This window comes from Pipistrellus kuhlii, unplaced genomic scaffold, assembly GCF_014108245.1.
Source record: "Pipistrellus kuhlii isolate mPipKuh1 unplaced genomic scaffold, mPipKuh1.p scaffold_m20_p_59, whole genome shotgun sequence".
Lineage (NCBI taxonomy): Eukaryota > Metazoa > Chordata > Mammalia > Chiroptera > Vespertilionidae > Pipistrellus > Pipistrellus kuhlii.
Genome location: NW_023425561.1, coordinates 1,407,836 through 1,420,778, shown reverse-complemented (window position 1 = coordinate 1,420,778; position 12,943 = coordinate 1,407,836). Strand labels below are relative to the sequence as shown.

General features: G+C 43.7%; 1 protein-coding gene across 3 annotated transcripts in view; it reads right to left on the bottom strand.

The window, feature by feature from the left end:
• Positions 1-6,621, bottom strand: part of RTN3 (reticulon 3) — a 42,787-nt gene extending 36,166 nt beyond the window's left edge. The window contains exon 1 of one of the 3 annotated variants that reach the window (XM_045574068.1): positions 6,330-6,621. In XM_045574068.1, the coding sequence (XP_045430024.1) occupies positions 6,330-6,471 (142 nt within the window). In that variant the 5' untranslated portion in view covers positions 6,472-6,621. The remainder of the gene's footprint in view (positions 1-6,329) is intronic. The other 2 variants (XM_045574069.1, XM_036417205.2) reach the window with 2 other exon arrangements.
• Between the last annotated feature and the right edge of the window lie 6,322 nt (positions 6,622-12,943).

Here is a 12,943-nt window from a genome sequence, read left to right as displayed (position 1 = left end):
TTCACTCTATGATGGCAAGCCAATGGAGCATGTGCCCCTGAGCGACATGATCCGACTTAAAATTCTCACAGATTTACACCAGCGGCTGTGCTGAGACTAGACTGAAGAGAGGCAAGGGAGAAAGTGTGGAGATGTTGCAATAATCCAGGAGAGCTGTAACAGCGCTGGGCGGTAGCAATGGAAGCGGAGAAAACTAGCCAGACACCAGACATATTTTGAAGGTAGAATCTGTAGGACTTGCTGACAGCTGTATGTAGGAAAGAAAGTCCAGGATGACTCCAGGCTTTTTGAATAGGGCAAAAAAGGTAGATAAAAATTACCATTTGTTGAGATGGAAAAGGCTGTGAGAGAAACAGACTAAAAAGGAAAGATCAGTTCAGTTTAGACATAGTAAGCTTGAGATACCTATGAGATGTGGAGGCTGAAGAGAAAGATTTGGAAGTCATCAATGGTACTTGAAACCACAAGATGGATGTCATAAATGAGACAAATGAAAGCAGGTAGAAAAAAGTTATAAGTGAGTCCTAAAAGACTCTAAATTTTAAATGTTGTGAAGATAAAGAATTAGCATTATAAAATCCCAATAAGAAGAAAATCTAGACTCAAAGATTAGTGTTTGCCAAGGGATGGGGGAAGAGACAAATGGAGAATGACAGCTAATAGGTATGGGCCTTCTTTTGGAGTGATAAAAATTTTGAAATAAGACAGTGATGATGGTTGCATATATATTTGTATATATACTAAAAAACATGGTGTTTATGTTATGTGAATTTATGTGTCAAAATAACAACAACAAAAAAAACACCCTTAAACACACTACAAAACAGCTAGCAAAGGAGACATAGGAGCAGCAGCTAGTTAAAGACATGGAGGACACATTGAAAAAGGCATTTCAAAGAGGAGGGAGTGATGAATTTGACCAAAAGCTGCTGAAAGAGCATTTAAGATGAGGACTGAGAAGTGACCGCTGATTTAACAATTGAAAGTAGCTGGTGAAGCTGAGGAAAGTTTCTGTAGGACAGCAGAGCAAAAAGGCACCGCTTAGAAACCATGGACCAGAAATTAACGCAAAGTTAAAACTGGTAACTTAATTCAAAAGGGTGAGAGAACCACTTTTTATCACATTTCAAATTTTAAAGAGAGGTTATTATGTATATTTGCAAGAGAACTGAATTAGGCCCTCAAACCCTTAGTTTTATCCTACCCTCAACTTCACAGCCACGAACCTTTGTGTATATCATTTCTCATCTGTAAAATGAGGTTTATATCACTACCTGACTAACTCACAGATAAACATTACACAAGTCTTTCTATTGAATGTAGCCTTTAGAGGGGTTGTCTGGGTTTTATTTGCCTTCCTATCTCCCATGGCACCTAACAAAGAGCTTTAATGTTTGCTTGAATTAAGTTAATATATGGGCACAATTTACTAGTAAACCATAATGCAATACACAAATATATAATACAACAAATAAAAATTAAATATTTCTACTTCCTATGTAAAATGAAGGCAATGCTCACTGTTGAAATGCTTTCAAGTAACAGGACAAAAAGAGCTTTGTATTAGTTTACCCTTCAATATACCCTCAAGGGCAAACTGCAAATGAGAAACGTCAAAAAGCTCACATGTCCCTTCTTGGTTAGGTTATGATGATGTCCTTAGAGGGAGAAAAAGAAATGAGTTAATTTTTATAGGGAGAAAACAGATTAAGAATATTTACTTGAAATTTTAAAAGACCACAAGAGTGGGCTACCTGCTGACAACCCCCCCCCCCCCATAATGTAAAATACAAATCTTATAGTACACTACTTAAAGAGATTCTCTCACCAAAACCGGTTTGGCTCAGTGGTGGAGCATTGGTCTGTGGACTGAGGGGTCCCAGGTTCGATTCCGGCCGGGGGCATGTGCATTGGTTGCAGGCACATCCCCAGTGGGGGGGGTGCAGGAGGCAGCTGGTCGATGTTTCTCTTATCGACGTTTCTAGCTCTCTATCTCTCTCCCTTCCTCCTCTCTGTGAAATATCAATAAAAAAATAAAGAGATTCTCTCTGAAACTGCAAGATCACAGATTAACATGTCTTACATAAGTCAAAGAAATGTAGACATGTAGTAAAAGACTTCAATGATGCAATCTCAAGCAACACTAATTATGGATACACTTATTTAACATACTTTTCCTACAAGGGCTTTAGAAAGTTTTACTATGGAATTTACATATTTGCCACAAGTCTGTATAGTTAGGCAATAAAAAATTATAAGCTAAGTTTGAACACAAACTATAAGCTAAGTACACACAATAAATATGCATGGTTAGCGCTAGCTGGTGTGGCTCAGTAGATAAAGCATCAGCCTTTGGACTGAAGGGTCCCGGGTCAAAGGCACATGCCTGGGTTGTGGGCTCAGTCCTCAGATAGGAGGCAGCTGATCAGTGATTCTCTCTCATCATTTATGTTTCTGACTCCCTCTCCCTTTCTCTCTGAAATCAATAAAGATATATTAAAAAGTTAACTAATTAGAAATAATAAAATAGTACTTCTACTCTCTATCCCTTTATAAAAATAAGCATAGTTAATCAATTCTAGAATTACGGATAATCTAAAAATAAATGCCTTTCTACAGAACAACCTCTTGGCTCAAACAAAACTGGAAACCTTAACTTTCCCTTTCTCTTCAATGACATGTCACCATTTCCTTCAACACCAAACTTAATTTACAAGTTCTTCTTCTTCTTCTTCTTTTTTTTTTTTTTTTTACAGGTTTTTTACATAGGATTAAACAGGTGACTCCTATATCAGGAAGAATATATCATTTTCTCACCACAGAATACAATAAAAGTAATTATATTAGGCCTATTTTGTTTTCAGACCATCTCTAAAATAATAAAAACACTAATGCTCTGACTTCAATTTCAGGTTAAGGTATGCCTGTTAAATATATATATCAACTGGTTTGTTTGATCAGAGTGGTTAAATTACTTGTGAATTTGACTCTAAAAAGCATCATAAGAAACCTTTTACTACTGAGGAATAAAAACCTTCCAAGTAAACAGGCATTTTGTAAACTAACTGACATGACCATTCTGGCTGTCTCCTGTACTCTTACTTCCACTGATAGGCGTTTCATAAGTATCATAACTACACTTGTTCTGGTCAGAATGCTGTAGCTAATATTTAAGCATAGATGCCAAGCCATCTATGAAACATCTTGTCTTTCTCTGTCCCCATCTACCACTTTAAAAAAAAAAAGTATTTTTATTGATTTCAGAGATAGGAAGGGAGAATAACTGATTGCCTGCCTCCTGCGCTTCCCCCCTCATGGGGATGGAGCTTGCAACCCAAGAATGTGCCCTTGACTGGAATCGAACCCAGGACCCTTCAGTCCGCAGGCTGACGCTCTATCCACTGAGCCAAACTAGCTAGGACCAACCACCACTTTAACAGACCAGCCGAGAGAAAGAAAGGGTAGCAGCTTTAAGACATCAATGTGAGGGGTCGAAAGCTGAAAGAACTCACTTTTAGAAAGAAAAAGGTACTAAGATCTTCCTTTATTATGAGGAAGATTATGATTTCTCACTTGTAATTCAATTGCTATTTTGCACCTAGGTGCAAAAGTTTGCAATATGCAAAAAAATGTACAAAATATTAGGTATTGTAATTCAATAAAAGGATTTAAGGGTTTGCACTGGGCCATGTAGTTAAAGAGTCAGGCTACACCCAGATGTCTCTGGGACTGAAGTCTGTGTTTATTTCCAATGACAGTGCCACCAATGATTTGGCATGAATACAATACAGATAACGTCAGTGTTGAACAGGTAGTCAGTCAGATTCCTTTTTAGCTAAGGGTTCAGACTGAAAATACAAATTATATACTTACATTTGACTGACTTGTTAGAACAAAGTGTGAAAATGATGCCATCAAAAGTACAGAGAACAACCAAGTTTCATGAGTGAAAGAAGATTTAAAACATAAACTTTAAAAAAAATTGTCCAAGCTGTTTTTGCTTTGAGCTAATTTCCAAGAACAGATACAGGAAATGCAGCTTTATTTTGGCACCATGATTTTCACAGCAATAATACAACTCTCACCCTGAAAAGAACTCTAAATATGTAAATCTCCTTTACCTCAACTTCAAATTTCTGCCTTGAAATCTTCTCTTTCCTCCAAAGGCAGAAATCTGGGAAGCCAATTCTGGCCCCTGACCTCCTTCTACAAGCACACTACATTGCCAGCTGCACTGTACCTCAGGCACTGGACCAGAGTGCCGCCGCTCACGCATTCTCTACCTTTAGGTAAAACTATTATTTCTAAAATCATTACCCAACAGGTCAGACAGGGCAACACTGTTTCCTAAAGGACACCAAGTGACCATTTACTCTTTTATTTTTTGAAAGTCTCTAAAACCGACAGGAGCTTGGTGAAATAACTTGAAGGTTGTTGACATCAACACACGTAGATTTTTAAACAACCCAGGAAGATTTTTCTTAGTATTCGTTTAAATGAGTTACATTTTGGAATAACAAAGTCCATCTTATTTTCACTGTGCAGAGGCTTGAGACATTTCCTTTGAGAGATGGCGGAAACATTCTGCAACAGGGAAAAGCGGCTGCAATGACATGATAACGATGCATGGCAGCATCTTACAGTGGGACCCCAAAACGGTACTAATGATTCTCAGACAACATCAATACACATTTCCAATGGACAGGAATTTAAGATAGGGAATCTATCGAGTTTATTTTTCAGGTGAACAGAACATTTTAAATCAAGAAAAATCAAAAGGTACGAACAAAAGGGCCAGCGATGGAGACAGTCAGCAATGACAAGTCGCTAAGTTATAGGGACGCTGCTGTTCACCTGGGAGCCGGAATGCCTGATGGTGTAAAGGAAACAAGGGAGCTAAATGTGCTGCCTCATCCCTTCAGCTGGACAGCTGATCTTGACCTTGCAGAAGCTTCCGCTGCTACTGCTTCTACTGAAATGGTCCTACCCACACTGGAAAATTCAACAGGGCACCAGAGCTCTCACGTGGGAGATCCACGGTTCAAGAAACACGCAGAGAATATATCTAGAGCCGAGATCAGAAATGTTGAGTTCCCTATAGCCATCAACCCAAGATTCTGACAAAGGAGATAAGAAAGCATTTTTGAATCTCTCAAAAATCCTTTAAGTAACTAAATAGAGAACATCATCTGTAATATACATATATGTTATATATATGTATATGTGTGTGTGTGTGTGCATATATATATATATATATATATATATATATATATATATTTTTTTTTTTTTTTTCCTTTCCCTCCTTCGAAGGCCGAGTTCCTTTACCACCTGCTGGGCTGCGTCCTCCCTCCTCCAGAAGACATCTGCACTGCGGATCTCGGCCCGAGGGGAGCCTGCCAGCCAGCTCCCACCAGCGGGCAGATGCGTGTACAATGGAAGCGAAAAGCATCCCGCAGCATCCCTCCGCCTTTCACAGAGGGAAGACGGGGCTCCCCCAGGTTTGTCTGACTGTCTCCCCTCCCCCTTTTCTGCGGCAGACACCCCCTTTTGTTACGCCGCCGCCGCCGTCAACAGAGCCCACAGAAAGCATGAAATGAAAAATACGCGGCCGGCCGGCCTGACTGCATTGATCACCTTCAGGACCAGAAGCGGCTGCGGCGCGGCCCTGCCCCCACCCGCGCCGGGGAGCGGGTGGCGCCGCGGGTGCAGCGCGGATCCATCTTGGACCCGAGGCAGCGCCCTCCCCGGGCTGCCCGCGCCGCTCTCATCCCCTCCCGCTGCCCGAGCCCCGAGGAGAATCCGGGCATTTAGGCGGGGCGTCTCAGCGACAGGCGATCAAAGGCGGTGAAAACGGCATAGAAAACGGCTCCCCTGTGTCCACTCAACTTCCTCATCCTCCCCCACGGGCAACCAAAAAAAAAAAAAATAAAATAAAATTTTTTTGGATGACTCCCAGGAATGTCTGATTATGTCAACACCTGCTGCAAACCTGCAATGCAACCCTGCACCACCGCCCCCTGCCAGCCTCCCTCACCGTTTCTCCGACCACCAGCCTGCCCTCCTCCCCTGCTCCTCCATCCTCCGCTCCGTCGCCCGGCCCGGCGGGCGGCTCCCCGAGCTGGGTCCCCGCACCTGGCCGGGGCCCACGCCCCCTCCCTGGAGCGGCTCCCGCCCGCACCCTGTTTTCCTCACACCCGTTATCTCCTCACGCCCGCGCCCGGCTCCCCTCCCCCCGGGGCCGCGGCCACACGCCGGGAGGGTGGGCGCTCTGCCTGCCCGAGCCCCCCTCCCCCCGCTCCCGAGGGCGGGCGGGCCCCCCGGCGCCTCACCCGCACAGGAGGAGCCGCAGCTCTTCGTCCCCAGGGCGGGGCAGGCTCCCGGGCCGCCGGCCCCGCCGGGCGCGGAGGGCTCGGCCCCGGAGGACGTCGAGGAGACGGACGGGGACTGAGTGGCCGCCGACAGGTCCGCCATGGCTGCGCGAGGGCGAGAGAGGGGTGAAGTGAGACGTGGGGCGGAGGAGAGGGAGGGGGCAAGAAGATAATAGGACAGGGGGGGCTCTGCGGAATCCTCTCGCGCCTCCGGCTCCGAGGACAGACTCCGACAGACTGACTGACTCGGCCGGGCACGGCGAGAGGGCGGGAGCGCGAGCGCGCAGGCGCACACAGGGCCCTCGGGCGGGCGGCGGCCGCGTCGAGGTGCCCAGCGACGCAAGACGCAGGCGCAAGAATGGTCCCTGCGCGTTCTTCTCGCCACGCCCCTCGGGGGCGGGGAAGGAGAGCAACCGCAAAGGGGCGTGGCCATGCGCCAAGCCCTGCCCACCACCGAGACTGAAGCGGGCGGGGGTCTGCGAATTAGCGTTCCTTCATAAGTGTGGATGTTTTAGGGTCGGCAGATGATGTGTTTTAACCACACACGTTTCTCTTCGCTTTCATCAGGGGGAATCTCTTCCCCATCAACTCCAGAGTTCTCCCTCGTCTTTTGTCCGACGCCAAATAAAATGTGCAAACCACGGTGTGGGGTAGGCCCACTCTGCAAGGCGCTTTATGAATTTTTCCGGATGTGTCATGATATGGGAGACGGCACGGTCTCCCATTTGGTAGGCGGAGGAAGATGCTGTACAGAATGAAAAACGATTACTCATTCCAATCACATGGCAATGCAGCTGCAGAACCTGCTTCAAATTCTTCTCTCATTACTCTAGACCGCCTTGGGTCTTAAGATCGTCCTTTCCTGCGAATAGTCTATCAGGTAAAGCAGGCAAATGTTGACGGATAAAAACTGAGCTACTGAGAAAAAGAAGAGCCAGGAGATAGCATCCTGGCTGTAGTTAGAGGCGATGGTAAAATGAGGTGCTAAAAATTGAGACTATGGTACAAAATACACGATTGAATTTTATTCATAGGGATCATTAGCAGAAAATGTATGTGAAACCAAATACCTAGCTCATATTAGATTTTGTTGATTTTTTTTTTCTTGCTTCACTTCACTTGGTCTGCAAAATTCAAAGCCTTCTCCCTACATTTGGTCAAAATATTTGAAATGTGCAAACTTCCTTTACAAAGGGGAACATAGACTGGAAATAATAAAAATCAAGGCACTAGGCTCTGCTATTGCTAAAGCAGCAATTGGTGACTCACAGGGCAATAGCAGGATCAGCAGATCCTGTAAAGATGCTGCCTCACGAAGGTCAAGGTGCCCAGCCAGGTGGCCACTGAAAGGAAAAGCAATCTGACCAGTGGAAACGTTCGGGAACAGTGGACTACATCCGCCCTTGACAGTTTTTAAGGTCAGGTAAAGCCCCGACAGGCGAAAAGCTCCTGGCTGTTGCAACACTCTGAAAAAAGGCACAGAAGCACATTTCCCAAAATAACTTTGTGGCAAACATCTTACTCTGGCACCTACGGCATCAGTCGATAATGCAGCACTCTGTCCTTCAGATGGCAAGAGGAAATACCAGCCAACGAGTGACCAAGCCCATCCCAATAAGTGGATCAAGTTTAAAAATTTACAACAGTAGCTGCTCAATAGGAAATGAATGATCCTGGTCCCTAACCCTGACAGCAATTGCTAGAATCTGGAGTCCTGGCCAGAAAGGAAATCCATTTCCATGATATCTAGAAGCAGAGAAAAGAAGCTAAAAATCAAGACACTGAAGTGGTCTTGGTGGTCTCTTCAGACCTTTCAAATTTTTTAATAAAAGCGAAAATATATGAATATATATATAATATATGAATGAGACATTTATGCCAGGTCCAATTCTTGAAGCTGCCTTTCCTTCCTGATCTCTCTTACTTTACCAGCAAACTTCCCAGTAAGCAAGACTGACTTGGGATGTTATTATACTTGTACACATGATTTGTCCCACAAATGTTTACTGATCACCTGCTGTGTATGGGGCACTGTCCTGGGAAGTCTGGAGGTATTTTTTTTTTTTTTAAAGTTTATCCTGTCTTCAATGAGCTTATAAGCTAGTTGGGGCTAGGACATATTCACATAAAGTTAAAAAAATACAAATTAAATAGCAACCCCAAACAACACAAAACTATCCTGCCATAATTAGAAGGCAAATGAATTGTATGAATTTAAGAGGATAGGGAATCACTATGGAATTACAGTGGTTTGGGGAGGTTTTATGAAGAAGCCCAAAGTCAGACAGGTCTGGAGTGGTAAAGGGGTCATTGAATGCAGGGGAAAAATGGTGTGAAGCAAATACATAGGAAGACCTCCTTCTGGGCAGACCAATCACAGAACCCTCCTCCCAGCCCAGCCCATGATGCACTTCAGTGCTGGCTTGATTAGCAGAAGAAACTGAGATATGGTCCCCTCTAACCTCTCCCCTTCACAGCTGCCTAGGCCACCTGAAGTGGCTGGAGGCTCAGTTGTGTGTTGATATAGAAGGTGTTTTGAGTGTGGTTCACCCAAGTTGGCTAGAGCCGAGGGTTTGTGCTGGGATAAGAGGAAGAGAAAATGGAAAAGATACTTTGGGGTCAGAGTGTGGAGAAACTATAATATAGAACTAAAGAACTGACACTTTGTCTTAAGACTAATGGGGATTCCGTGGAAGTTTTCAGGCAGGGAAGGGCGCCCATGGGATTTTTATTTTTTTATATATATATATTTTTCTATTTTTTTATATTTTAAAATATTTTTTTATTAATGTCAGAAGAGGGAGAGTGGGAGAGAGAGATAGAAACATCAATGATGTGATGAGAGAGAATTATCGATCGGCTGCATTGTCTGCTTCACACTCCCACTGGAATCGAACCCAGGGCCTCTCAGTCCGCAGGCTGACGCTCTAGCCACTGAGCCAAACCGGTTAGGGCCCCCTGGAATTTTTAAAGTGCTCCCTGCAGCGGAGTCGTTCCTCAGAACTTCTGCTGAGTGGTTTTTAATGCTGAGGCCCTGAGCTGGGCCTCCTCTTCCTTGGCCCTATCCTTACAGCACTGGTATTTCACAGCTCGTTTACCTCTCGGCTTCTAGGCCATCTCAGTACCCCATTTTGTTTCTTGTCTTTTAGGAAAAAAAGTATATATTTTCATTAAACATTTAAAAAACATATTCACCTGTCATATATATGTTCATACACACATACATGCCCACACATATTTTTCAAAAGTATATACAATACACTAGGACGTTTCTTCTATACAAACCCCTCCCCACCCATCAGGCTCTCCGTCTACATACATGTAGGTAACTGCTAGGAGCTTTCCAAGCAAATCTGTATATTATCCACCCTTTTTCATTCAAACGAGAGCATGCTGTACACCCTTGGGAATCTCGCTTCCTTTCCTTAAGAGTACATTCTAGTGCTCTTTCCTTCTGGCTTTCTGAAGAGCTAGGCAGCTGTGCTGTTAGTTGAAATAACAACAAGGAAGCAGCTGGCAGGTCTTGAGCTTTTGTTACCAGGTGAAGGGCAGATATTCAGCTTTATAATACCCTGTCAGTTGGGGTTGACTATTTTCCTTTTATAAACTAGGACACCAAGTCATTACCTCATATTATACACGAACGAAGGAAGGAACGCATATTCAAATGACACCAAAGGACGCAAGTAGTCCCATTTGTCCCTCCGAGTGCCCATACTGTTGCTTAAACATGGATTTTGCAAGTAGGTGGAAGGACAGAAGGCTGAACGGTGTCCTGGCGCAGTCACAGCGGGAGACTATTTAGTTGGCTGTTTACCGCCTAAGACCGAGTCTCTGGAAGACAGGACTGTTTCCGATGGCCCTGCAGCGTCACTGCCGGGCACTGTGCCAGGCACGGAATGAGCGCCTTGGAACCTGAGTCACGGTGGGTATCACCGCAGAAAACAATCTTGCAATTTTTGTGCTTCATAAAAATACCCGAGTAGCCTGAATATTTATGACTTTGTTTGGCTTTTCCAGTATGCTGATTACACCAATTTTTGAGCGCTAACTAGGCATCAGTCACAATTGCCAAACACATCTCATTTAACTCATAATACTGTTAGTTGAGTAAGCTAATCATTTGACAATGATGAAATGAGTTCAAAGAAGTTAAGTAACTCAAGTTTGCCCAGCGAGTGAGTCTCAGAGTCTGAATTCAAAGCCAGGTCAAAGCCAATGGCCTTCCCCATTCAAACATGCCTACCTGTCACCTACTTATAGAAAGCCACAGAGAAGCCCAGCCTCTGCTCATACCACATGACTCAATTCAGCATGAGATGGTTGAAGGCAGCGGTGATCAGTAACACCAATATTCAGCATTTTGAATATCCACTGTTTTGATGACCCTGAAGAGTTGAGAAGGAAACAGCAACAATAACAACAAAACATGTTTCTCGTTAAACAATACCTATAATTTGTACTGTGTTATTCCACATGTCCAAAGCTTCTACAAGCTATGTATGGGGAAGGCTGATGCTGCTAACGCTGACCTTGATAATGTTACATTGGGACAGATGTTACATCAGTATTTGCTGGTAATTTCCTGAAGGATGGACTTCAGAGTATCTCTGTTGGTAGTCCTTATAAAATAATAGGGTATTTTGTTCAAATGCAAAAGTAGATACTTTATATTATAGTAATAAGAAAGTGAGTGTATGGTGTTAAGTGTAACATATACCTTCTTCTTCTTCTTCTTCTTCTTCCTCTTTTTTTTTTTTTTTATCATATTCCTTCTTTATTCATCCATTCAATAAACATTTGAGTTTTGCCAGATGGTGTAGTTCAGTGATTGAATCTATGAACTATCGATAGGAGGTTATGGTTTGATTCACGGTTGTGGCATGTGCCCAGGTTGTGGGCTTGATCCCTAGTGTTGGATATGCAGGAGGCAGCCAATCAATGATTCTCATCTTCTTTCCTCTCTGAAATTAAATCTATCAATCTATCTTTGAGTTTTTATTACCTACCTGGCACTGTTGAGGCATAGGAATATAGCATTGAACAAAAGAGACAACATATTGTCTGTTTAGAACATACATTCTAATGGAAAAAGATAAACAAAAAGAAAAGTGGTTAGATGGTGCATCATCAGGTAAGAAGTCTTATGGTAAGAAGACTTATGGAGAGAGATGGGGAAAGGGAATAGAAAATGCAGTTTTAGCCGAAACTGGGTTGGCTCAGTGGATAGAGCATCGGTCTGCTGACTGAAAGGTTCCAGGTTCGATTCTTGTCAAGGGCATGTACATTGGCTGCGGGCACATGTGGGATAGAGCATCGGTCTGCTGACTGAAAGGTTCCAGGTTCGATTCTTGTCAAGGGCATGTACATTGGCTGCAGGCACATCCCCAGTGGGGGGTATGCAGGAGGCAGCTGGTCGATGTGTCTCTCTCATTGATGTTTCTAGCTCTCTATCCCTCTATGTGAAAAAAAAAAGTCTTATGGAGAGATATTGGGAAAAAGAATAGAGAATGCAGTTTTAAATTCTTACACTGTGTAATGCAATTGTGACATCATTGGCTTTTAACCCAGCTCTCTCTGAGCCTGCCAGATAATGCCCTGGATTTGTCTGTCATCCTGCAAGTCCTGCCTTCTGCACTGGGTGAAACCCAGTAAACACTTTCGCTGATGTTCATGTCTAGTTCCTTCTGGACCCAGTTGGTCCAGATCTAATCTAGACCCTTAAAATCTACAATCTGGAGGAAGATATTCAAATAATATTGAGAGTTTGGGGAGAATCAAAAGGGCCAGGAGAAAATAAATCAAAAGAGGACCTTTTTAGGTAAGATTAGGTAGAATTATCTTTACCTCTTCACCTCTGATCTAATCACTATTTGTTAACAGCTTAAGGACTTGGCAGGGCCTGGAAGTAGCTAGATAGGTTATAATAATAGTTCAGAGGCAGAAGAAAAAAAGTGAATAATTTTCTTAACTGAATGAGGCCATGGTGATGCCAAGAGGTGGTGGTGTGATGGATGCTTCAAGCCTCTCGTAAGCTTCACCAGCTACTTAATCCCAAGAGAACTGCGCCTACCTCAATAAATTCAAAATAACAAACTATCCAATTGTGGCTATGAACATTTCCTCAATCCTACGTGAAGTGTGAATAAAAGCATTTTCGGAGAATCTTGTTTTTTGTATTGATTTACCATACAGTTTACGAATGTGTATGCAAAGCAGCTTCAAAAAAAGCTCCTGTAAACTTGAGGTTAACAAAAGATGGCCGTGGCTTAGGCTCGACAAAGCTGGTGGAAGGGTTTCACCGCTTATATTAGCTATGAGTGGCGATGGTGCACCATCGGGCTTGGCCGGGGACGGGAATATGGGTAAAGCTAATAATGGCGGTAATGAAATCACAGCCTCTTTCCCTTGTGAAGTCAAAATCGTTGAAAAATCGGTGTCGCTCACGTCACACAGGGTTAAGGCCTTCTTTCGGTCCTTAGGGCAGAGTGCCGCCCATCTGTGGCCCCGAGCAGCGTTAAACACCAAAACCGTCTCAAACGCAGGGCGGACAGGGGATCGATGTCGGTTATCCA